Source organism: Camarhynchus parvulus, unplaced genomic scaffold, assembly GCF_901933205.1.
Source record: "Camarhynchus parvulus unplaced genomic scaffold, STF_HiC, whole genome shotgun sequence".
NCBI lineage: Eukaryota > Metazoa > Chordata > Aves > Passeriformes > Thraupidae > Camarhynchus > Camarhynchus parvulus.
The window spans coordinates 1-25,601 of NW_022148340.1; the positions used below are offsets into that span (position 1 = coordinate 1).

Sequence of the window (25,601 nt, forward strand, 5' to 3'; positions counted from 1 at the left end):
TTTTGGGAATTCTCCCCACCATTCCCATGGAATTTTTCGAATGATCCCACCTTCGTCCAGGCTCCCTCCCGGGGAGGCCTCGGGGCTGGACGGGGGCAGCTCGGTCACGTCCGAGATGATGGGGCCGGAATTGGGGCCGGGATCGGCCGCCAGCAGCTCGGGGCCCGACAGCGCCGGGGCCGGGGCCTGCGGGGACGGGACAGCCCTGAGCACAGCACGGCCCAATCCCAATAAATCCCACTGAGTCCCAGCCCCGAGCCCAACCCCAAAAAATCCTAACCCACATAAATCCCAGTCCCGCCAATCCCATTCCCAACAAATCCCAATAAATCCCAAAGCCCATTCCCACAAATCCCAATCCCAACCACACAAATCCCATTCCCAATAAATCCCAATAAATCCAATTCCCACAAATCCCAACCCCAATAAATCCCAACTACACCAATCCCATTCCCAATAAATCCCAATCCCACCCCTGATCCCAAACCCACCAATCCCATTCTAAATAAACCCCACTGAATCCCAGCCCTGAGCCCAATCCCAATAAATCCTAATCCAAATAAATCCCAATCCTGCCAATCCCATTCCCAACAAATCCCAATAAATCCCATTCCCAACAAATCCCAACCCCAATGAATCCTAATCACACAAATCCCATTCCCAATAAATCCCAACACATCCCAATCCCAGCCCTGATCCCAAACCCACCAATCCTATTCCCACAAATCCCAACCCCAATAAATCCCAACCCCAATAAATCCCAACCACACAAATCCCATTCCCAATAAATCCCAATACATCCCAATCCCACCAATCCCACCCCTGATCCCAAACCCAACAATCCCATTCCCAACAAATCCCAATAAATCCCAATCCCACCAATCCCATTCCCAATAAATCCCAATAAATCCCAAAACCCATTCCCACAAATCCCATTCCCACAAATCCCAATCCCAACAATCCCAACCCAAATAAATCCCAATCACACAAATACCATTCCAAATAAATCCCAATAAATCCCAATAAATCCCAATCCCACCCCTGATCCCAAACTCACCAATCCCATTCCCAATAAATCCCAATAAATCCCATTCCCACAAGTCCCAATCCCAACAATACCAATCCCCACAAATCCCAACCCCACAAATCCCATTCCCAATAAATCCCAATAAATCCCAAGAAATCCCAAGAAATCCCATAGATTTTTGGGAATTCTCACGGAATAACTGGAATTCCCGTGGTGCTCCAGGGAGTTCCCAACAAATCCCAATAAATCCCAATAAATCCCAATAAACCCCAATCCCAATAAATCCCAATAAATCCCAATAAATCCCAATTCAAATAAATCCCAATAAATCCCAATAAAGCCCAATGAATCCCAATGAATCCCAATGAATCCCAATCCCAATAAATCCCAATCAATCCCAATAAATCCCATAAATTTTTGGGAATTCTCACGGAATAATTGGAATTCCCGTGGTGCTCCAGGGAGTTCCCAATAAATCCCAGCAAATCCCAATCAATCCCAATCCCAATGAATCCCAATAAATCCCAATCCCAATAAATCCCACTAAATCCCAATCCCACTAAATCCCAACCAATCCCATTAATTTTTTGGGAATTCTCACGGAATAACTGGCATTCCCGTGGTGCTCCAAGGAGTTCCCAATAAATCCCAATCCCAATAAAACCCAATAAATCTCAATAAATCCCAACAAATCCCAATCCCAATAAATCCCAACAAATCCCATAAATTTTTTGGGAATTCTCATGGAATAATTGGCATTCCCGTGGTGCTCCAGGGAGTTCCCAATAAATCCCAACAAATCCCAATAAATCCCAATAAATCCCAATCCAAATAAATCCCAATCAATCCCAATCAATCCCAACCAATCCCAATAAATCCCATTAATTTTTTGGGAATTCCCACGGAGTAGCCGGCGTTGCCGTGGTGCTCCAGAGAGTTCCCAATAAATCCCAATCCCAATAAATCCCACTCCATCCCAATAAATCCCAATCAATCCCAAAAAATCCCAATCAATCCCAATAAATCCCAATCCCAATAAATCCAAATCAATCCCAATCAATCCCACTAAATCCCAATAAATCCCACTAAATCCCAATCACACTAAATCCCAATCCCAATAAATCCCAATCCCAATAAATCCCAATAAATCCCACTAAATCCCAACAAATCCCACTAATTTTTTGGGAATTCTCACGGAATAACTGGAATTCCCGTGGCGCTCCAGGGAGTTCCCAATAAATCCCAAGAAATCCCAATAAATCCCAATCCCAATAAATCCCAATCAATCCAAATCAATCCCAATCCCAATAAATCCCAATAAATCCCAATAAATCCTAATAAATCCCAATCCCAATCAATCCCAATCAATCCCAATCAATCCCAATCAATCCCAACAAATCCCAATCAATCCCACTAAATCCCAACCAATCCCATTAATTTTTTGGGAATTCTCACGGAATAACTGGCATTCCCGTGGCGCTCCAGGGAGTTCCCAATAAATCCCAATCCCAATAAATCCCAATAAATCCCAATAAATCCCCATAAATCCCAATCAATCCCAATCAATCCCAATCAATCCCAATGAATCCCAATAAATCCCAATAAATCCCAATCCCAATCAATCCCAATCAATCCCAAGAAATCCCATTAATTTTTTGGGAATTCTCACAGAATAACTGGCATTCCCGTGGTGCTCCAGGGAGTTCCCAACAAATCCCAACAAATCCCAATCAATCCCAATAAATCCCAATAAATCCCAATAAAGCCCAATGAATCCCAATCCATCCCAATAAATCCCAATCAATCCCAATCAATCCCAAGAAATCCCAATCCCAATAAATCCCTATAAATCCCAATAAACCCCAATAAATCCCAAGAAATCCCAATCCCAATAAATCCCAATCAATCCCAATCCCAATAAATCCCAATAAATCCCAATCAATCCCAATCAATCCAAATAAATCCCAATAAATCCCAATCCCAATCAATCCCAATAAATCCCAATCAATCCAAATAAATCCCAATCCCAATCAATCCCACTAAATCCCAATAAATCCCAATCCAAATAAATCCCAATAAATCCCAATAAATCCCAATAAATCCCAATCCCAATCAATCCCAATAAATCGCAATAAATCCCAATTCAAATCAATCCAAATCAATCCCAATCAATCCCAATAAATCCCAATCCCAATGAATCCCAATAAATCCCAATCCCAATAAATCCCAATCAATCCCAAGAAATCCCATTAATTTTTTGGGAATTCTCACGGAATAACTGGCATTCCCGTGGTGCTCCAGGGAGTTCCCAATAAATCCCAATCCCAATCAATCCCAATAAATCCCAATAAATCCCAATAAAGCCCAATGAATCCCAATCCATCCCAATAAATCCCAATCAATCCCAAGAAATCCCAATCCCAATAAATCCCTATAAATCCCAATAAATCCCAAGAAATCCCAAGAAATCCCAATCCCAATAAATCCCAATCAATCCCAATCCCAATAAATCCCAATAAATCCCAATCAATCCCAATCAATCCAAATAAATCCCAAAAAATCCCAATCCCAATAAATCCCAATCAATCCCAATAAATCCCAATCCAAATCAATCCCAATCAATCCCAATAAATCCCACTAAATCCCACTAAATCCCGATCAATCCCAATAAATCCCACTCAATCCCATAATTGTTTGGGAATTCTCACGGAGTACGCGGCGTTGCCGTGGTGCTCCAGCGAGTTCCCAATAAATCCCAATCAATCCAAACAAATCCCAATGAATCCCAATCCCAATAAATCCCAATCAATCCCAATCAAGCCCAATCAATCCCACTAAATCCCGATCAATCCCACTAAATCCCACTCAATCCCATAATTATTTTGGGAATTCTCACGGAGTACGCAGCGTTGCCGTGGTGCTCCAGCGAGTTCCCAATCAATCCCAATCAATCCCAATGAATCCCAATCAATCCCAATCAATCCCAATAAATCCCACTAAATCCCACTACATCCCGATCAATCCCACTAAATCCCACTCAATCCCATAATTATTTTGGGAATTCTCACGGAGTACGCAGCGTTGCCGTGGTGCTCCAGCGAGTTCCCAATCAATCCCAATCAATCCCAATGAATCCCAATCAATCCCAATCAATCCCAATAAATCCCACTAAATCCCACTACATCCCGATCAATCCCACTAAACCCCACTCAATCCCATAATTATTTTGGGAATTCTCACGGAGTACGCGGCGTTGCCGTGGTGCTCCAGCGAGTACGGCCGGCTGTACTTGGGCATGGAATGGGCGGCGCCGCCGTCGTTCAGCATCAGGGGGCTGCAGGTCCCAAACAAAACATTGGCAGTTGGTACCGGGGGGGGTTTGGGATTTTGAGCCTTTTTCCCAGGATTTTCCCGGTTTATTTTTGGGATTTTCACCTTTTTTCCCAGGATTTTCCCAGGGTTTTTTCTGGGAATTTCAGCCTTTTTTCCCCGGATTTTTCCAGGGTTTTTTCAATTTTTTTTCCGGGATTTTCAGTGTTTTTCCCAGGATTTTTTCAATGTTTTTTTCTGGAATTTTCACCTTTTTTCCCAGGATTTTTCCAGGCTTTTTTTCTGCGATTTTCACCTTTTTCCCAGGATTTTCCCAGGGGTTTTTCAATGGTTTTTTTCTGGGATTTTCATCGTTTTCCCAGGATTTTTCCAGGGTTTTTTGGGATTTTCAGCGTTTTCCCCAGGATTTTTCCAGGGTTTTTTCAATTTTTTGGGGGCGATTTTCAGTGTTTTTCCCAGGTTTTTTTTGGGATTTTCACCTTTTCCCAGGATTTTCCCAGGATTTTCCCAGGGTTTTTGGGGGGATTTTCAGCCTTTTCCCCGGATTTTTCCAGGTTTTTTTTTCAATGTTTTTTTCTGGAATTTTCAGCGTTTTTCCCCAGATCTTTACAGGTTTTTTTCTGAGATTTTCACCTTTTTTCTGGGATTTTTCCAGGGTGTTTTTTCAATGTTTTTTTCTGGGATTTTCATCGTTTTCCCCAGATTTTTCCAGGTTTTTTTTCTGGAATTTTCACCTTTTTTTCCCAGGATTTTTCCAGGGTTTTTTTGGGGGGATTTTCAGCCTTTTTCCCTGGATTTTTTCTGGGATTTTCAGCCTTTTTCCCAGGATTTTCCCAGGGGTTTTTCTGGGATTTTCAGCCTTTTTCCCAGGATTTTTCACGGTTTTTGGGGGGATTTTCACCTTTTTTCCCAGGATTTTTCCAGGGTTTTTTCAATTTTTTTTCCGGGATTTTCAGCGTTTTTCCCAGGGTTTTTTCAATGTTTTTTTCTGGAATTTTCACCTTTTTTCCCAGGATTTTTCCAGGCTTTTTTTCTGCGATTTTCACCTTTTTCCCAGGATTTTCCCAGGGGTTTTTCAATGTTTTTTTTCTGGGATTTTCAGCGTTTTCCCAGGATTTTTCCAGGTTTTTTTGGGATTTTCAGCATTTCCCCAGGATTTTTTCAATTTTTTGGGGGCGATTTTCAGTGTTTTTCCCAGGTTTTTTTTGGGATTTTCACCTTTTTCCCAGGATTTTCCCAGGATTTTCCCAGGGTTTTTTCAATTTTTTTTCTGGGATTTTCAGCGTTTTTCCCAGGGTTTTTTCAATGTTTTTTTCTGGGATTTTCACCTTTTTCCCAGGATTTTCCCAGGGTTTTTTCTGGGATTTTCAGCCTTTTTTCCCAGGATTTTTCCAGGTTTTTTACAATTTTTTTTCTGGGAATTTCAGCATTTTTCCCCGGATTTTTCCAGGTTTTTTTTCTGGGATTTTCAGCCTTTTTCCCAGGGTTTTTTCTTGGATTTTCAGCCTTTTTCCAGGATTTTTCCAGGCTTTTTTCAATTTTTTGGGGGGGGATTTTCACCCTTTCCCCCAGGATTTTTCCAGTTTTTTCTGGGATTTTCAGCGTTTTTTCCAGGATTTTTCCAGGTTTTTTTTCAATTATTTTTTTTGGGATTTTCACTTTTTCCCCAGGATTTTTCCAGGCTTTTATTTCTGACACTTTCAGCTTTTTTCCCAGGATTTTCCCAGGATTTTTCCAGGTTTTTTTCTGGGATTTTCAGCCTTTTCCCCAGATTTTTCCAGGTTTTTTTTCAATGTTTTTTTCTGGGTTTTTCAGCGTTTTTTCCAGGATTTTTCCAGGCTTTTTTCAATTTTTTTTCTGGGATTTTCAGCGTTTCCCCCAGGATTTTTTCAATGTTTTTTTCTGGAATTTTCACCTTTTTTCCCCGGATTTTTCCAGGGTTTTTTCTGGGATTTTCAGCTTTTTTCCCCTCATTTTTCCGGAGTTTTTTCTAGAATTTTCACCTTTTTCCCAGGATTTTTCCAGGCTTTTTCAATTTTTTTTTTCTGGGATTTTCACCTTTTTCCCAGGATTTTCCCAGGTTATTTTTTGGCGATTTTCAGCGGTTTTCCCCAGGATTTTTCCAGGGTTTTTACAATTTTTTTTCTGGGAATTTCAGCATTTTTCCAGGGTTTTTCCAGGTTTTTTTTCTGGGATTTTCAGCGTTTTTTCCAGGATTTTTCCAGGATTTTTTCAATGGGGTTTTCTGGGATTTTCAGCCTTTTCCCCAGGATTTTTCACGTTTTTTTGGGGGGATTTTCAGCTTTTTTTCACAGGATTTTTCCAGGCTTTTTTCAATGTTTTTTTTCTGGGATTTTCAGCCTTTTCCCCGGATTTTTCCAGGGTTTTTTCAATTTTTTTTCCGGGATTTTCAGCGTTTTTCCCAGGATTTTTTCAATTTTTTTTCTGGAATTTTCACCTTTTTTCCCAGGATTTTCCCAGGGTTTTTTCTGGGATTTTCAGCCTTTTTCCCCGGATTTTTCTGGGATTTTCACCTTTTCCCCAGGATTTTTCCAGGGGTTTTTCTGGTATTTTCAGCGTTTTCCCCAGGATTTTTCCAGGGGTTTTTTTTGGGATTTTCATCGTTTTCCCCAGGATTTTTCCAGGCTTTTATTTCTGACACTTTCAGCTTTTTTCCCAGGATTTTCCCAGGATTTTTCCAGGTTTTTTTCTGGGATTTTCAGCCTTTTCCCCAGATTTTTCCAGGTTTTTTTTCAATGTTTTTTTCTGGGTTTTTCAGCGTTTTTTCCAGGATTTTTCCAGGCTTTTTTCAATGTTTTTTTTCTGGGATTTTCACCTTTTTTCCCAGGATTTTTCCAGTTTTTTTTCTATGATTTTCACCTTTTTCCCAGGATTTTCCCAGGGGTTTTTCAATGTTTTTTTTCTGGGATTTTCATCGTTTTCCCAGGATTTTTCCAGGGTTTTTTTGGGATTTACAGCGTTTTCCCCAGGATTTTTCCAGGGTTTTTTCCATTTTTTGGGGGGGATTTTCAGCGTTTTTCCCAGGTTTTTTTTGGGATTTTCACCTTTTTCCCCGGATTTTTCCAGGGTTTTTTTTCAATGTTTTTTTCTGGGATTTTCAGCGTTTTTCCCAGGGTTTTTCCAATGTTTTTTTCTGGGATTTTCAGCGTTTTTCCCCAGATCTTTCCAGGTTTTTTTCTGGGATTTTCACCTTTTTTCTGGGATTTTTCCAGGGTTTTTTCAATGTTTTTTTCTGGGATTTTCATCGTTTTCCCCAGATTTTTCCGGTTTTTTTTTCTAGAATTTTCACCTTTTTCCCAGGATTTTTCCAGAGTTTTTTCTGGAATTTTCACCTTTTTCCCAGGATTTTTCCAGAGTTTTTTCTAGAATTTTCACCTTTTCCCCAGGATTTTTCCAGGCTTTTTCAATTTTTTTTTTCTGGGATTTTCACCTTTTTCCCAGGATTTTCCCAGGTTATTTTTTGGCGATTTTCAGCGGTTTTCCCCAGGATTTTTCCAGGGTTTTTACAATTTTTTTTCTGGGAATTTCAGCATTTTTCCAGGGTTTTTCCAGGTTTTTTTTCTGGGATTTTCAGCGTTTTTTCCAGGATTTTTCCAGGATTTTTTCAATGGGGTTTTCTGGGATTTTCAGCCTTTTCCCCAGGATTTTTCACGTTTTTTTGGGGGGATTTTCAGCTTTTTTTCACAGGATTTTTCCAGGCTTTTTTCAATGTTTTTTTTCTGGGATTTTCAGCCTTTTCCCCGGATTTTTCCAGGGTTTTTTCAATTTTTTTTCCGGGATTTTCAGCGTTTTTCCCAGGATTTTTTCAATTTTTTTTCTGGAATTTTCACCTTTTTTCCCAGGATTTTCCCAGGGTTTTTTCTGGGATTTTCAGCCTTTTCCCCAGGATTTTTCTGGGATTTTCACCTTTTCCCAGGATTTTCCCAGGGTTTTTTTGGGATTTTCAGCGTTTTTCCCCAGGATTTTTCCAGGGGTTTTTCTGGTATTTTCAGCGTTTTCCCCAGGATTTTTCCAGGGGTTTTTTTTGGGATTTTCATCGTTTTCCCCAGGATTTTTCCAGGCTTTTATTTCTGACACTTTCAGCTTTTTTCCCAGGATTTTCCCAGGATTTTTCCAGGTTTTTTTCTGGGATTTTCAGCCTTTTCCCCAGATTTTTCCAGGTTTTTTTCAATGTTTTTTTCTGGGTTTTTCAGCGTTTTTTCCAGGATTTTTCCAGGCTTTTTTCAATGTTTTTTTTCTGGGATTTTCACCTTTTTCCCAGGATTTTCCCAGGGGTTTTTCAATGTTTTTTTTCTGGGATTTTCAGCGTTTTCCCAGGATTTTCCCAGGGTTTTTTTGGGATTTTCAGCAGTTTCCCCAGGATTTTTCCAGGGTTTTTTCAATTTTTTGGGGGGGATTTTCAGTGTTTTTCCCAGGTTTTTTTTGGGATTTTCACCTTTTTCCCCAGGATTTTCCCAGGGTTTTTTGGGATTTTCAGCATTTTCCCAGGATTTTTCCAGGGTTTTTTTTCAATGTTTTTTTCTGGGATTTTCAGCGTTTTTCCCCAGATCTTTCCAGGTTTTTTTCTGGGATTTTCACCTTTTTCCTGGGATTTTTCCAGGGTTTTTTCAATGGTTTTTTCTGGGATTTTCATCGTTTTCCCCAGATTTTTCCGGGTTTTTTTTCTGGAATTTTCACCTTTTTTTCCCAGGATTTTTCCAGGGTTTTTTTGGGGGGATTTTCAGCCTTTTTCCCAGGGGTTTTTCTGGGATTTTCAGCCTTTTTTCCCAGGATTTTTCCAGGGTTTTTTCTGGGATTTTCAGCCTTTTCCCCAGGATTTTTCACGGTTTTTGGGGGGATTTTCACCTTTTTTCCCAGGATTTTTCCAGGTTTTTTCAATGTTTTTTTCTGGGATTTTCACCTTTTTCCCAGGATTTTCCCAGGGTTTTTTCTGGGATTTTCAGCCTTTTTTCCCAGGATTTTCCCAGGGTTTTTTTGGGATTTTCACCTTTTTTCCCAGGATTTTCCCAGGGTTTTTTCTGGGATTTTCAGCCTTTTTCCAGGATTTTTCCAGGCTTTTTTCAATTTTTTGGGGGGGGATTTTCACCCTTTCCCCCAGGATTTTTCCAGTTTTTTCTGGGATTTTCAGCGTTTTTTCCAGGATTTTTCCAGGTTTTTTTCCAATTTTTTTTTTGGGGATTTTCACCTTTTCCCCAGGATTTTTCCAAGGGTTTTTCTGGTATTTTCAGCGTTTTCCCCAGGATTTTTCCAGGGGTTTTTTTTGGGATTTTCATCGTTTTCCCCAGGATTTTTCCAGGCTTTTATTTCTGACACTTTCAGCTTTTTTCCCAGGATTTTCCCAGGATTTTTCCAGGTTTTTTTCTGGGATTTTCAGCCTTTTCCCCAGATTTTTCCAGGTTTTTTTTTCAATGTTTTTTTCCGGGTTTTTCAGCGTTTTTTCAGGATTTTTCCAGGCTTTTTCAATGTTTTTTTCTGGGATTTTCACCTTTTTCCCAGGATTTTCCCAGGGGTTTTTCAATGTTTTTTTTCTGGGATTTTCAGCGTTTTCCCAGGATTTTCCCAGGGTTTTTTTGGGATTTTCAGCAGTTTCCCCAGGATTTTTCCAGGGTTTTTTCAATTTTTTGGGGGGGATTTTCAGTGTTTTTCCCAGGTTTTTTTTGGGATTTTCACCTTTTTCCCCAGGATTTTCCCAGGGTTTTTTGGGATTTTCAGCATTTTCCCAGGATTTTTCCAGGGTTTTTTTTCAATGTTTTTTTCTGGGATTTTCAGCGTTTTTCCCCAGATCTTTCCAGGTTTTTCTGGGATTTTCACCTTTTTCCTGGGATTTTTCCAGGGTTTTTTCAATGGTTTTTTCTGGGATTTTCATCGTTTTCCCCAGATTTTTCCAGTTTTTTTTCTGGAATTTTCACCTTTTTTTCCCAGGATTTTTCCAGGGTTTTTTTGGGGGGATTTTCAGCGTTTTTCCCTGGATTTTTTCTGGCATTTTCAGCGTTTTTCCCAGGATTTTCCCAGGGTTTTTTCTGGGATTTTCAGCCTTTTCCCCAGGATTTTTCCAGGGTTTTTTCAATTTTTTCTGGGATTTTCACCTTTTTTCCCAGGATTTTTCCAGGGTTTTTTTCAGGATTTTTCAGTTTTTCTCCGGGATTTTCCAGGGGTTTTTCCCAGGTTTTTTTTTTTTTTTCCCATGGGTTTTTCCAGGGATTTTCTAGGATTTTTTTTCTGGAATTTTCCTGGGTTTTTCCAGGGTTTTTCCTGGGATTTTCAGGATTTTCCCAGGATTTTTCCAAGGATTTTTCCAGGGTTTTTCATGGGATTTTCAGGATTTTCCAAGGATTTTTCCAGGGTTTTTCCCAGGATTTTTCCAAGGATTTTTCCACAGATTTTCCCAGGGTTTTTCAGGATTTTTCCAGGGATTTTCCAGGGATTTTTCCACGGATTTTCCAAGGATTTTTCCACAGTTTTTCCAGGGTTTTTCCTGGGATTTTCAGAATTTTTCCAAGGATTTTCCCAGGGTTTTTCCAGGCTTTTTTTTTTCCAGGATTTTTCCAGAGGTTTTCCCAGCAGAGAAAGGGTTGGAAATGGATTTATGGAATTTTGGGAAGGAATTCCCAGAGAATTCCAGGGGCTGCTGCTCCATGTCTGGAAAAATCCAAATCCCCACAATTCCAGAATTCCCAGATTTTTGGCAATGCCAGGAATTCCTATTTTCCCAATTTTCCCAGGAAAAAAATGAGAATTCCAAGAATTCTTTGTTCCCTTTATCCCAAGGAATTCCCCAATCCCAGCCTGGCCCCTTCCCGAGGATTTTTGGGTCCCAATCCCGAATTTTTGGGGGATTTTGGGAATTTTGGGAATTTCTCTCACATTTTCCTCTTGACGCCCAGGATCCGGTTGGATTGAACCAGGGAGATCAGGAACTGGATCAGCTGCCGAGAGAAAACAGGGAAAAAACGTCAGGAAAACTGGGAAAAAATGGGGGAAAATTGGGGGGAAAAATTGGGGAAAAATTTGGGGAAAAATAGGGGGAAAAGTGGGAAAATAGGGGGGAAAAGTGGGGAAAAATGGGGGAAAATTGGGGGAAAAAATAGGGGGAAAATGGGGGGGAAAAGTGGGAAAATAGGGGGAAAAATTGGGGAAAAATTGGGGAAAATGGGGGGAAATTGGGGAAAAATTGAGGGGGAAATGGGGGGAAAACTGGAAAAAATTGGGGGAAATTGGGGGGAAAAAGTGGGGAAAAAACTGGGGGAAAAATGGGGGGAAAATAGGGGGGATATTGGGGAAAAATGGGGGGGAGAAATCGGGGAAAAATTGGGGGAAATGAGGGGAAATTGGGGGGAAAAATGGGGAAAAATTGGGGAAAATGGGGGAAATAGGAAATTGGGGAAAAATGGGGGAAAATTGGGGAAAAAATTGGGGAAAAATAGGGGAAAAATTGAGGGAAAAATGGGGAAATTGGGGAAAATGGGGGAAAATTTGGGGAAAATTGGGGGGGAAATGGAGGGAAGAATTGGGGAAAAATTGGGGGGGAAATGGGGGGGGAAATGGGGGGAAAAATTGGGAAAAATGGAGGGGGAAATGGGAGGAAAAGTGGAAAAAATTGGGGAAAATTGGGGGAAAATTGGGGAAAAAACTGGGGAAAAATGGGGGGAAAGTGGGAAAATTGGGGGGAAAAATTGGGGAAAAATTGGGGAAAAATTGGGAAAAATTGGGGAAAAGTGGGAAAATTTGGGGGAAAAATTGGGGAAAAAATAGGGGGAATGGGGGAAAGTGGGAAAAATTGGGGGAAAAATTGGGGGAAAATTGGGGGAAAATGGGGGGGCAGAAATTGGGGAAAATGGGGGGGAAATGAGGGGGAAATGGGGGGGAAATTGGGGAAAAAACTGGGAAAAAACCCTAGGAAAAACATGGAATAACTGGGAAAAAACTGGGGAAAAAAAACTGGAAAAACATGGAATAAATGGGGAAAAACTGGGAAAAAACTGGGAAAAAACCCTGGGATAAAACCCTGGGAAAAACATGGAATAAATGGAAAAAAATTGGGAAAACTGGGAAAAAACCCTGGAAAAACATGGAGTAACCAGGAAAAAAAAACTGGGAAAAAACCTGGGAAAAAACCCTGGGAAAAACATGGAATAAATGGGAAAAAACCTGGGGCAAAAACTGAGAAAAATAAAGAATAACTGGGGAAAAAAAATGGAAAAAAACTGGGGGAAAACTCTGGGAAAAATATGGAATAACTGGGAAAAACTGGGGGAAAAACTGGGGAAAAAAACTGGAAAAAAACCCTGGAAAAACATGGAATAACTGCAAAAGAAACCTGGAAAAACATGGAATAACTGGAAAAAAACCCCTGGAAAAACATGGAATAACTGGGGAAAACTGGGGAAAAACTGGGAAAAAACCCTGGGAAAAACATGGAATAAATGGAAAAAAAAAAAAACTGGGAAAAAACTGAGAAAAAACCTGGGGAAAACCATGGAATAACTGGGAAAAAACCCGGAAAAACTGGGAAAAACCCTGGGGAAAAAACTGGAATAACTGGGAAAAACCTGGGAAAAACTGGGGAAAAAAACTTGGAAAAATATGGAATAACTGGGGAAAAACTGGGAAAAAACCACAGAAAACCCTGGGAAAAACATGGAATAAATGGGAAAAAACCTGGGGCAAAAACTGGGAAAAATATAGAATAACTGGGAAAAAATCCTGGGAAAAAACTGGGGAAAAATCCTGGGAAAAACTGGGAAAAAAATCCAGGAAAAACATGGAATAACTGGAAAAAAACTGGGAGAAAAATTGGGGGAAAACTGGGAAAAAGCCCTGGAAAAACATGGAATAACTGGGAAAAAAAAACTGGGAAAAAACCCTGAGAAAAACATGGAATAACTGGAAAAACTGGGGAAAACTGGGAAAAAAACCTGGGAAAAACACGGAATAAATGGGAAAAAAGTGGGAAAAACCCTGGAAAAACCATGGAATAACTGGGAAAAAACCTGGGAAAAAACTTGGGAAAACTGGAAAAAAACCCTGGGGAAAAACATGGAATAACTGGGAAAAACTGGGAAAAAAACTGGGAAAAACCCTGGAAAAACATGGAATAAGTGGGAATAACTGGGGAAAAAACCTGGGGAAAAATCCTGGAAAACCATGGAATAAATGGGAAAAACCCTGGGAAAAACACGGAATAAAAGGGGAAAAAAACTGAGAAAAAACCCTGGAAAACCATGGAATAAATGGGAAAAACCCTGGGAAAAACTGAGAAAAAAACTGGGAAAAAACCCTGGGAAAACATGGAATAACTGGGAAAAACTGGGGAAAAAAATGGGGAAAAACATGGAAGAAATGGGAAAAAAAACCTGGGAAAAACCCTGGGAAAAACTGGGAAAAAAAGTGTGGAAAAACATGGAATAACTGGGAAAAACCCTGGGAAAACTGGAAAAAAAAAACCTGGAAAAACATGGAATAACTGGGAAAAAACTGGGGAAAAGGGGGGGGAAAACCCTGGAAAAACACGAAATAAATGGGAAAAAAACCCCTGGGAAAAACATGGAATAAATGGAAAAAAAAGTGGGAGAAAAACTGGGAAAAACATGGAATAACTGGGGAAAAACTGGGGAAAAACTGGGAAAAACAACTGGGAAAAACATGGAATAAATGGGAAAAAACCTGGGGCAAAAACTGGGAAAAACATGGAATAACTGTGAAAAAAAGGGGAAAAACTGGGGAAAAAAGCCTGGGAAAAACATGGAATAACTGGAAAGAAATCTCGGAATAACTGGGAAAAACCCTAGGGAAAAACTGGGGAAAAAAACGGGAAAAAACCCTGGAAAAACACGGAATAACTGGAAAAAAACTGGGAAAAACTGGAAAAAAAAAAACCTGGAAAAACATGGAATAACTGGGAAAAAACTGGGGAAAAGGGGGGGAAAAACCCTGGAAAAACACGAAATAAATGGGAAAAAAAAACCCCTGGGAAAAACATGGAATAACTGGGGAAAAACTGGGGAAAAACTGGGAAAAACAACTGGGAAAAGCATGGAATAACTGGGAAAAAAACCTGGGAAAAACTGGGGGAAAAAACCCTGGAAAAACATGGAATAAGTGGAAAAAAAACTGTGAAAGCTGGGAAAAAAACTGTGAAAAACACGGAATAACTGGGAAAAACTGGGGAAAAAACTGGGAAAAAAACCTGGGAAAAACCCTGGAAAAACATGGAATAACTGGGAAAAACCTGGGGCAAAAAACTGGGAAAATATGGAATAACTGGGAAAAAAACTGGAAAAAAACTGGGAAAAATATGGAATAACTGGGAAAAACTGGGGGAAAAACTGGGGAAAAAAACTGGAAAAAAACCCTGGAAAAACATGGAATAACTGGGAAAAACTGGGGAATAAACTGGGAAAAACATGGAATAACTGGGAGAAACATGGAATAACAGGGTAAACAACCTGGGAAAAACTGGGGGAAAAAACCCTGGAAAAACATGGAATAACTGGGAATAACTGGGGAAAAAACCTGGGGAAAAATCCTGGAAAACCATGGAATAAATGGGAAAAACCCTGGGAAAAACACGGAATAAAAGGGGAAAAAAACTGAGAAAAAACCCTGGAAAACCATGGAATAAATGGGAAAAACCCTGGGAAAAACTGAGAAAAAAACTGGGAAAAAACCCTGGGAAAACCATGGAATAACTGGGAAAAACTGGGGAAAAAAACTGGGAAAAAACATGGAAGAAATGGGAAAAAAAACCTGGGAAAAACCCTGGGAAAAACTGGGGAAAAATCCAGGAAAAACATGGAATAACTGGGAAAAAACTGGGGAAAAGGGGGAAAAAAACCCCTGGGAAAAACATGGAATAACTGGGAAAAAAAAACTGGGAAAAAGTGGGAAAAACATGGAATAACTGGGAAAAAACTTGGGAAAAATTGGGGGAAAAACCCGGGAAGAACATGGAATAACTGGGAAAAAAACTGGGAAAAAACCCTGGGAAAACCATGGAATAAAACTGGGAGAAAACCTGGGAATAATTGGAAAAAAAACCTGGGAAAAACACGGAATAAATGGGAAAAACCCTGGGAAAACCATGGAATAAATGGGAAAAAACCTGGGAAAAAACTTGGGAAAACTGGAAAAAAACCCTGGGGAAAAACATGGAATAACTGGGAAAAACTGGGAAAAAACCTGGGAAAACCATGGAATAAATGGGAAAAAACCTGGGAATAATTGGAAAAAAAACTGGGAGAAACACGGAATAACTGGGAAAAACTGGGGAATAAACTGGGAAAAACCCTGGGAAAAACTGGGGCAAAAAACCCGGGAAAAACATGGAATAAATGGGAAAAAAACTGGGAAAAAAACTGGGGAAAAACCCTGGGAAAAACATGGAATAAATGGAAAAAAAAAACTGGGAAAAAACTGAGAAAAAACCTGGGCAAAAACATGGAATAAACGGGAAAAAAACTGGGAAAACCATGGAATAACTGGGAAAAAACCTGGAAAAACTGGGAAAAACCCTGGGGAAAAAACTGGAATAACTGGGAAAAAACCTGGGAAAGCTGGGAAAAAAACTGGGAAAAACCCCTGGGAAAAACACGGAATAACTGGGAAAAACTGGGGGAAAAAAATGGGAAAAAACCCTGGGAAAAACCCTGGAAAAACATGGAATAAGTGGGAAAAAACCTGGGGCAAAAACTGGGAAAAATATGGAATAACTGGGGAAAAAAACTGGAAAAAAACTGGGAAAAACCTGGGAAAAATATGGAATAACTGGGAAAACTGGGAAAAACGGGGAAAAAAACGGGAAAAAACCTGAGAAAAACTGGGGAAAAAATCCAGGAAAAACATGGAATAACTGGGAAAAAAACTGGGAGAAAAACTGGGGGAAAACTGGGAAAAAAAACCTGGGAAAAACATGGAATAACTGGGAAAAAAACTGGGAATAATTGGAAAAAAAACTGGGAAAGACATGGAATAACTGGGAAAAAACCTGGAAAAAAACTTGGGAAAACTGGAAAAAAACCCTGGGGAAAAACATGGAATAACTCGGGAAAACTGGGAAAAACTGGGGAAAGAACCCGGAAAAACATGGAATAACTGGGAAAAAACCTGGGGAAAAAATTGGGGAAAAAAACTGGGAAAAACATGGAATAACTGGGAAAAACATGGAATAACAGGGTAAACAACCTGGGAAAAACTGGGGGAAAAAACCCTGGAAAAACATGGAATAACTGGGAATAACTGGGGAAAAAACCTGGGGAAAAATCCTGGAAAACCATGGAATAAATGGGAAAAACCCTGGGAAAAACACGGAATAAAAGGGGAAAAAAACTGAGAAAAAACCCTGGAAAACCATGGAATAAATGGGAAAACCCTGGGAAAAACTGAGAAAAAAATTGGGAAAAACCCTGGGAAAACCGTGGAATAACTGGGAAAACTGGGGAAAAAACTGGGAAAAAACATGGAAGAAATGGGAAAAAAACCTGGGAAAAACCCTGGGAAAAACTGGGAAAAATCCAGGAAAAACATGGAATAACTGGGAAAAAACTGGGGAAAAGGGGGAAAAAAACCCCTGGGAAAAACATGGAATAACTGGGAAAAAAAAACTGGGAAAAAGTGGGAAAAACATGGAATAACTGGGAAAAAACTTGGGAAAAATTGGGGGAAAAACCCGGGAAGAACATGGAATAACTGGGAAAAAAACTGGGAAAAAACCCTGGGAAAACCATGGAATAAAACTGGGAAAAAACCTGGGAATAATTGGAAAAAAAACCTGGGAAAAACACGGAATAAATGGGAAAAACCCTGGGAAAACCATGGAATAAATGGGAAAAAACCTGGGAAAAAACTTGGGAAAACTGGAAAAAAACCCTGGGGAAAAACATGGAATAACTGGGAAAAACTGGGAAAAAACCTGGGAAAACCATGGAATAAATGGGAAAAAACCTGGGAATAATTGGAAAAAAAACTGGGAGAAACACGGAATAACTGGGAAAAACTGGGGAATAAACTGGGAAAAACCCTGGGAAAAACTGGGGCAAAAAACCCGGGAAAAACATGGAATAAATGGGAAAAAAACTGGGAAAAAAACTGGGGAAAAACCCTGGGAAAAACATGGAATAAATGGAAAAAAAAAACTGGGAAAAAACTGAGAAAAAACCTGGGCAAAAACATGGAATAAACGGGAAAAAAACTGGGAAAACCATGGAATAACTGGGAAAAAACCTGGAAAAACTGGGAAAAACCCTGGGGAAAAAACTGGAATAACTGGGAAAAAACCTGGGAAAGCTGGGAAAAAAACTGGGAAAAACCCCTGGGAAAAACACGGAATAACTGGGAAAAACTGGGGGAAAAAAATGGGAAAAAACCCTGGGAAAAACCCTGGAAAAACATGGAATAAGTGGGAAAAAACCTGGGGCAAAAACTGGGAAAAATATGGAATAACTGGGGAAAAAAACTGGAAAAAAACTGGGGAAAAAACCCTGGGAAAAATATGGAATAACTGGGAAAAACTGGGAAAAACGGGGAAAAAAACGGGAAAAAACCTGAGAAAAACTGGGGAAAAAATCCAGGAAAAACATGGAATAACTGGGAAAAAAACTGGGAGAAAAACTGGGGGAAAACTGGGAAAAAACCTGGGAAAAACATGGAATAACTGGGAAAAAAACTGGGAATAATTGGAAAAAAAACTGGGAAAGACATGGAATAACTGGGAAAAAACCTGGAAAAAAACTTGGGAAAACTGGAAAAAAACCCTGGGGAAAAACATGGAATAACTGGGAAAAACTGGGAAAAACTGGGGAAAGAACCCGGAAAAACATGGAATAACTGGGAAAAAACCTGGGAAAAAAACTGGGGAAAAAAACTGGGAAAAACATGGAATAACTGGGAAAAACATGGAATAACAGGGTAAACAACCTGGGAAAAACTGGGGGAAAAAACCCTGGAAAAACATGGAATAACTGGGAATAACTGGGGAAAAAACCTGGGGAAAAATCCTGGAAAACCATGGAATAAATGGGAAAAACCCTGGGAAAAACACGGAATAAAAGGGGAAAAAAACTGAGAAAAAACCCTGGAAAACCATGGAATAAATGGGAAAAACCCTGGGAAAAACACAGAATAAAAGGGGAAAAAAACTGAGAAAAAACCTTGGAAAACCATGGAATAAATGGGGGAAAAAACCCTGGGAAAAACTGAGAAAAAAACTGGGAAAAAACCCTGGGAAAACACGGAATAACTGGGAAAAACTGGGGAAAAAAATTGGGAAAAACATGGAAGAAATGGGAAAAAAACCCTGGGAAAAACCCTGGGAAAAACTGGGAAAAAAAGCGTGGAAAAACATGGAATAACTGGGAAAAACCCTGGGAAAACTGGAAAAAAAAAACCTGGAAAAACATGGAATAACTGGGAAAAAACTGGGGAAAAGGGGGGGAAAAACCCTGGAAAAACATGAAATAAATGGGAAAAAAAACCCTGGGAAAAACATGGAATAACTGGGGAAAAAACTGGGAAAAAACTGGGGCAAAAAAACCAGGAAAAACATGGAATAAATGGAAAAAAAAACTGGGAAAAAACTGGGAAAAACATGGAATAAATGGAAAAACTGGGAAAAACTGGGAAAAAAACCTGGGAAAAACCCTGGAAAAACATGGAATAACTGGGAAAAAACCTGGGGCAAAAACTGGGAAAAATATGGAATAACTGGGGAAAAAAACTGGAAAAAAACTGGGAAAAATATGGAATAACTGGGAAAAACTGGGGGAAAAACTGGGGAAAAAAAACTGGAAAAAAACCCTGGAAAAACATGGAATAACTGGGAAAAACTGGGGAATAAACTGGGAAAAACATGGAATAACTGGGAGAAACATGGAATAACAGGGTAAACAACCTGGGAAAAACTGGGGGAAAAAACCCTGGAAAAACATGGAATAACTGGGAATAACTGGGGAAAAAACCTGGGGAAAAATCCTGGAAAACCATGGAATAAATGGGAAAAACCCTGGGAAAAACACGGAATAAAAGGGGAAAAAAACTGAGAAAAAACCCTGGAAAACCATGGAATAAATGGGAAAAACCCTGGGAAAAACTGAGAAAAAAACTGGGAAAAAACCCTGGGAAAAACTGGGGAAAAATCCAGGAAAAACATGGAATAACTGGGAAAAAACTGGGGAAAAGGGGGAAAAAAACCCCTGGGAAAAACATGGAATAAATGGAAAAAAAAAGTGGGAAAAAAACTGGGAAAAACATGGAATAACTGGGGAAAAACCTGGGAAAAACTGGGGGAAAAACCCTGGAAAAACATGGAATAAGTGGGAAAAAAATGGGAAAAAACCTGGGAAAAATCCTGGAAAACCATGGAATAAATGGGGAAAAAACTGGGAAAAACTGAGAAAAAAACTGGGAAAAAACCCTGGAAAAGCACGGAATAACTGGGAAAAAAACTGGGAAAAACTGGAAAAAGAAACCCTGGAAAAAACTGGGAATAACTGGGAAAAAAAACTGGGAGAAACACGGAATAAATGGGAATAACTGGGGAAAACCTGGGAAAAACCCTGGAAAAACATGGAATAAAACGGGAAAACCCTGGGAAAAACTGGGGGAAAAACTGGGAAAAAAAATGGAATAACTGGGAAAAACTGGGGAAAAAAATGGGAAAAAACATGGAATAAATGGGAAAAAAAAACTGGGAAAAACCCTGGGAAAAACACAAAATAAAAGGGGAAAAAAACTGAGAAAAAACCTTGGAAAACCATGGAATAAATGGGAAAAACCCTGGGAAAAACTGAGAAAAAAACTGGAAAAAACCCTGGGAAAACCATGGAATAACTGGGAAAAACTGGGGAAAAAAACTGGGAAAAACACTGGGGAAAAACCCTGGGAAAAACATGGAATAAGTGGAAAAAAACCTGGGAAAGCTGGGAAAAAAACTGTGAAAAACACGGAATAACTGGGAAAAACTGGGGAAAAAACTGGGAAAAAACCCTGGGAAAAACCCTGGAAAAACATGGAATAACTGGGAAAAAACCTGGGGCAAAAACTGGGAAAAATATGGAATAACTGGGGAAAAAAACTGGAAAAAAACTGGGAAAAAAAACTGGGAAAAATATGGAATAACTGGGAAAAACTGGGGAAAAACGGGGAAAAAAACGGGAAAAAACCCTGGAAAAACGCGGAATAACTGAGAAAAAAACCTGGGAATAACTGGAGGGGAAGAAATTTGGGGAAGGCAAAGTGGAAGACGAGAGATCAGGGAAGGGAAAACCGGGAAAAATTGGGAAAACCTGGGAAAAAGCACAGGGGAGGGAGAGGAAAAAAACCTGGGAATGAGCCCTGGAAATTTGGGAATTCTCCTGGAAATTTGGGAATTATCCCCTGGAAAATCGGGAATTACCCCTGGAAAAGAGAGAATTAATCCCAGAAAGCTGGGAATTCTGCCTGGGAATTTGGGGATTTTCCTGGAAAATTGGGAATTTTCCTGGAAAATTGGGGGATTGGCTCTGGAAATTCAGGAATTCTCCAGGAAAATTGGGAATTATCTTGGGAAAATTGGGAATTGTCCCCAGAAAACTGGGAATTCTGCCTGGGAATTTGGGGATTTTCCTGGAAAACTGGGAATTGACCCTGGAAAATCTGGGATTTGCCGTTGAAAAATTGGGAATTACTCCTGGAAAGTTGGGAATTCTCCCCAGAAAACTGGGAATTCTGCCTGGGAATTTGGGGATTTTCCTGGAAAATTGGGAATTGTCGTGGAAATTGGGGGATTGGCTCTGGAAATTCAGGAATTCTCCAGGAAAATTGGGAATTATCTTCGGAAAATTGGGAATTAGCCCTGGAAATTCAGGAATTTCCCAGAATTTAGGAAAAATTGGGAATTGGCTCTGGAAATTCAGGAATTCTCCTGGAAAATCAGGAATTACCCCTGGAAATTTGGGAATTATCCCCAGAAAATTGGGAATTCTGCCTGGGAATTCGGGATTGACCCTGGAAAATTGGGAATTGTCGTGGAATTGGGGGAATTGGCTCTGGAATTCGGGGAATTACCCCTGGAAAATTGGGATTTGCCTGCAGAAAAATCAGGAATTTCCACTGGAAATTTGGGAATTACCCCTGGAAATTTGGGAATTTCCCTGGGAAATGGTGGGGTTGCTTTGTGGGAATTTTGGGAATTATCCCCAGAAAACTGGGAATTTATGCCTGGGAATTCGGGATTGACCCTGGAAAATTGGGAATTGTCGTGCAATTCGGGGCATTGGCTGTGGAAATTCAGGAATTCTCCAGGAAAATTGGGAATTAGCCCTGGAAAATTGGGAATTAGCCCTGGAAATTCAGGAATTACCTGGAATTTAGGAGAAATTGGGAATTGGTTCTGGAAATTTAGGAATTTTCCTGGAAAATCGGGAATTACCTCAGGAAAATTAGGAATTCTCCTGGAAATTTGGGAATTATCCCCTGGAAATTTGGGAATTAGCCCTGGAAATTTGGGAATTGTCCCCAGAAAACTGGGAATTTATGCCTGGAAATTCAGGATTGACCCTGGAAAATTGGGAATTGTTGTGGAATTCGGGGGATTGGCTCTGGAAATTCAGGAATTCTCCAGGAAAATTGGGAATTATCTTGGGAAAATTGGGAATTGTCCCCAGAAAATTGGGAATTCTGCCTGGAAAATTGGAAATTGTCGTGGAATTTGGGGGATTGGCTCTGGAATGTGGGGAATGACCCCAGGAAAATTGGGATTTGCCTGCAGAAAAATCAGGAATTTCCACTGGAAATCTGGGAATTACCCCTGGAAAATGGGGAATTTCCCTGGGAAATGGTGCGGTTGGTTTGTGGGGATTTTGGGAATGATCCCCAGAAAACTGGGAATTTATGCCTGGAAATTCGGGATTGACCCTGGAAAATTGGGAATTGTCCTGGAAATTTGGGAATTGGCTCTGGAAATTCAGGAATTCTCCAGGAAAATTGGGAATTATCTTGGGAAAATTGGGAATTGTCCCCAGAAAATTGGGAATTCTGCCTGGGAATTTGGGGATTTTCCTGGAAAATTGGGAATTGACCCTGGAAAATTTGGGAATTACCCCTGGAAAATTTGGGAATTGCCGTTGAAAAATTGGGAATTACTCCTGGAAAGTTGGGAATTATCCCCTGGAAAATCAGGAATTACCCCTGGAAAAGAGAGAATTAATCCCAGAAAATTGGGAATTCTGCCTGGGAATTTGGGGATTTTCCTGGAAAATTGGGAATTGACCCTGGAAAATTGGGGGATTGGCTCTGGAATTTGGGGAATGACCCCAGGAAAATTGGGAATTATCTTGGGAAAATTGGGAATTGTCCCCAGAAAATTGGGAATTCTGCCTGGGAATTTGGGGATTTTCCTGGAAAACTGGGAATTGTCGTGGAAATTGGGGGATTGGCTCTGGAATTCGGGGAATTACCCCGGGAAATTTGGGAATTATCCCCAGAAAATTGGGAATTCTGCCTGGGAATTTGGGGATTTTCCTGGAAAACTGGGAATTGTCGTGGAATTTGGGGGATTGGCTCTGGAATGTGGGGAATGACCCCAGGAAAATTGGGATTTGCCTGCAGAAAAATCAGGAATTTCCACTGGAAATTTGGGAATTACCCCTGGAAATTTGGGAATTTCCCTGGGAAATTGTGGAATTGGTTCTGGAAATTTGGGAATTCTCCCCAGAAAACTGGGAATTCTGCCTGGGAATTCAGGATTGACCCTGGAAAATTGGGAATTGTCGTGGAAATTGGGGGATTGGCTCTGGAAATTCAGGAATTCTCCAGGAAAATTGGGAATTATCTTGGGAAAATTGGGAATTGTCCCCAGAAAATTGGGAATTCTGCCTGGGAATTTGGGGATTTTCCTGGAAAATTGGGAATTGACCCTGGAAAATTGGGGGATTGGCTCTGGAATTCGGGGAATTACCCCTGGAAATTTGGGAATTACCCCTGGAAAATTTGGAATTTGCCGTTGAAAAATTGGGAATTACTCCTGGAAATTTGGGAATTATCCCCTGGAAAATCAGGAATTACTCCTGGAAATTTGGGAATTATCCCCAGAAAATTGGGAATTCTGCCTGGGAATTTGGGGATTTTCCTGGAAAACTGGGAATTGTCGTGGAAATTGGGGGATTGGCTCTGGAATTTGGGGAATTGGCTCTGGAATTCGGGGAATGACCAGAGGAAAATTGGGATTTGCCTGCAGAAAAATCAGGAATTTCCACTGGAAATTTGGGAATTACCCCTGGAAAATGGGGATTTTCCCTGGGAAATGGTGGGGTTGCTTTGTGGGGATTATTTGGGGATTTGGGAAGGGCCGGGACTCACCTTGTTGACGACTTTCTGCTGCTGCGCGTGCTTCTGCCGCAGGCCGGCCACCTCCCGCCACAGCGCCTCGTTCTCACTGCCGGCGACACGGAACGGAACGCCGTGGGAAACACGGGAAACAGCCACGGGAAACGGGGGGGAATTGCAGGGAAAAGGGGGGGGAAATTCCGTGGGGAAATGGGGAAAATTGAGGGAAGTAAGGGGAAAAATTCTGTGGGAAATATTCCAGGGAAATGGGGAAAAATCCTATGGGAAATGGGGGAAATTCCAGGGAAAGGGGGGGAAAAAGTCCATGGGAAATGGGGAATTGCAGGGAAAATGGGGGGGAAAATTCTGTGGGGAAATGGGGGAAAAATCCTATGGGAAATGGGGGGAAATTCCAGGGAAAGGGGGGAGAAAATTCCATGGGAATGGGGGAAAATTCCAGGGAAATAAGGGGAAAAATTCTGTGGGAAATAGGGGGAATTCCAGGGAAATAAGGGGAAAAATTCTGTGGGAAATATTCCAGGAAATGGGGGAAATATTCCAGGAAAAGGGGGGAGAAAAATTCGCGGGGGAATGGGGGAAAAATCCATGGGAAACCGGGGGAAATTCCAGGGGAAAATGGGAGAGAAAATTCCATGGGGAATGGGGGAAAATATCAGGGAAATAAGGGGAAAAATTCTGTGGGAAATAGGGGGGAGAATTCCAGGGAAAATGGGGGGAAAATTCCAGAGAAAGGGGGGAAAAATCCAGGGATAAAAGGGGAAAAATTCTATGGGAATGGGGGAGAATTGAGGGAAGTAAGGGGAAAAATTCTGTGGGAAATAGGGGGGAGAATTCCAGGGAAAAGGGGGAAAAAATTCTGTGGGGAATGGGGAAAAATTCCATGGGGAACAGGGGGGAAATTCCAAGGAAATGGGGGAGAAAATTCCATGGGAATGGGGGAAAATTGAGGGAAATAAGGGGAAAAATTCTGTGGGAAACCGAGGGGGGGAAATTCCAGGGAAATAAGGGGAAAAATTCTGTGGGAAATATTCCAGGGAAATGGGGAAAATATTCCAGGGAAAAGGGGGGGAGAAAATTCCGTGGGGAATGGGGGAAAAATCCATGGGAAACTGGGGAAATTCCAGGGAAAAGGGGGGAAAATTCCATGGGAATGGGGGAAAATATCAGGGAAATAAGGGGAAAAATCCTGTGGGGAATGGGGGAAATTCCAGGGAAAATCCAGGGAAATGGGGAAAACATTCCATGGGAAACGGGGGAGAAATTCCAGGGAAAAGGAGGGGAAAATTCCGTGGGGAATGGGGGAAAATTGAGGGAAATAAGGGGAAAAATCCATGGGAAACCTGGGGGAAATTCCAGGGAAAGGGGGGAGAAAATTCCATGGGGAATGGGGGAAATTCCAGGGAAATAAGGGGAAAAATTCTGTGGGAAATATTCCAGGGAAATGGGGAAAATATTCCAGGGAAAATGGGGAAAAATATCTGTGGGGAATGGGAAAAAATTCCACATCAAATGAGGGGAAATTCCATGGGAAATGGGGGAATATTTCATGGGAAATAGGGAGAAAATTCCCGGGAAAATGGAGAGGAAATTCCAGGGAAATAGGGGGAAAAATCCGCAGGAATAGAGGAAATATTTCACGGGAAATGGGGAAAATATTCCATGAGAATCAGGGGGAAAATTCCATGGAAAAGGGGGAAAAAGTTCCATGGGAATCAGGGAGAAAATTCCATGGAAAGGGGGGAAATTTTCAGTGGGAAAAGGAGAAAATTCCATGGGGAAAATATTCCATTGGAAATGGGGAAAAATTCCATGGGAAGCGGGGGAAATATTCTGTGGGGAAAAGGAAAATATTCCATAGGAAATGAGAAAAAAAAATCCATGGAAACTGGGAAAATATTCCAGGGAA

General features: G+C 40.7%; 1 protein-coding gene across 1 annotated transcript; it reads right to left on the reverse strand.

Annotated features, from left to right (window-relative positions):
- Positions 1–19: 19 nt before the first annotated feature.
- LOC115916571 (heat shock factor protein 1-like) lies at positions 20–23,783 on the reverse strand (the record flags this gene model as incomplete). The annotated part of the gene is made up of 4 exons (XM_030970298.1): positions 20–186; positions 4,268–4,361; positions 11,243–11,304; positions 23,708–23,783. Coding segments are annotated over 4 exons (399 nt in total), but the record flags the coding sequence as incomplete, so codon positions are not given.
- Positions 23,784–25,601: the final 1,818 nt, after the last annotated feature.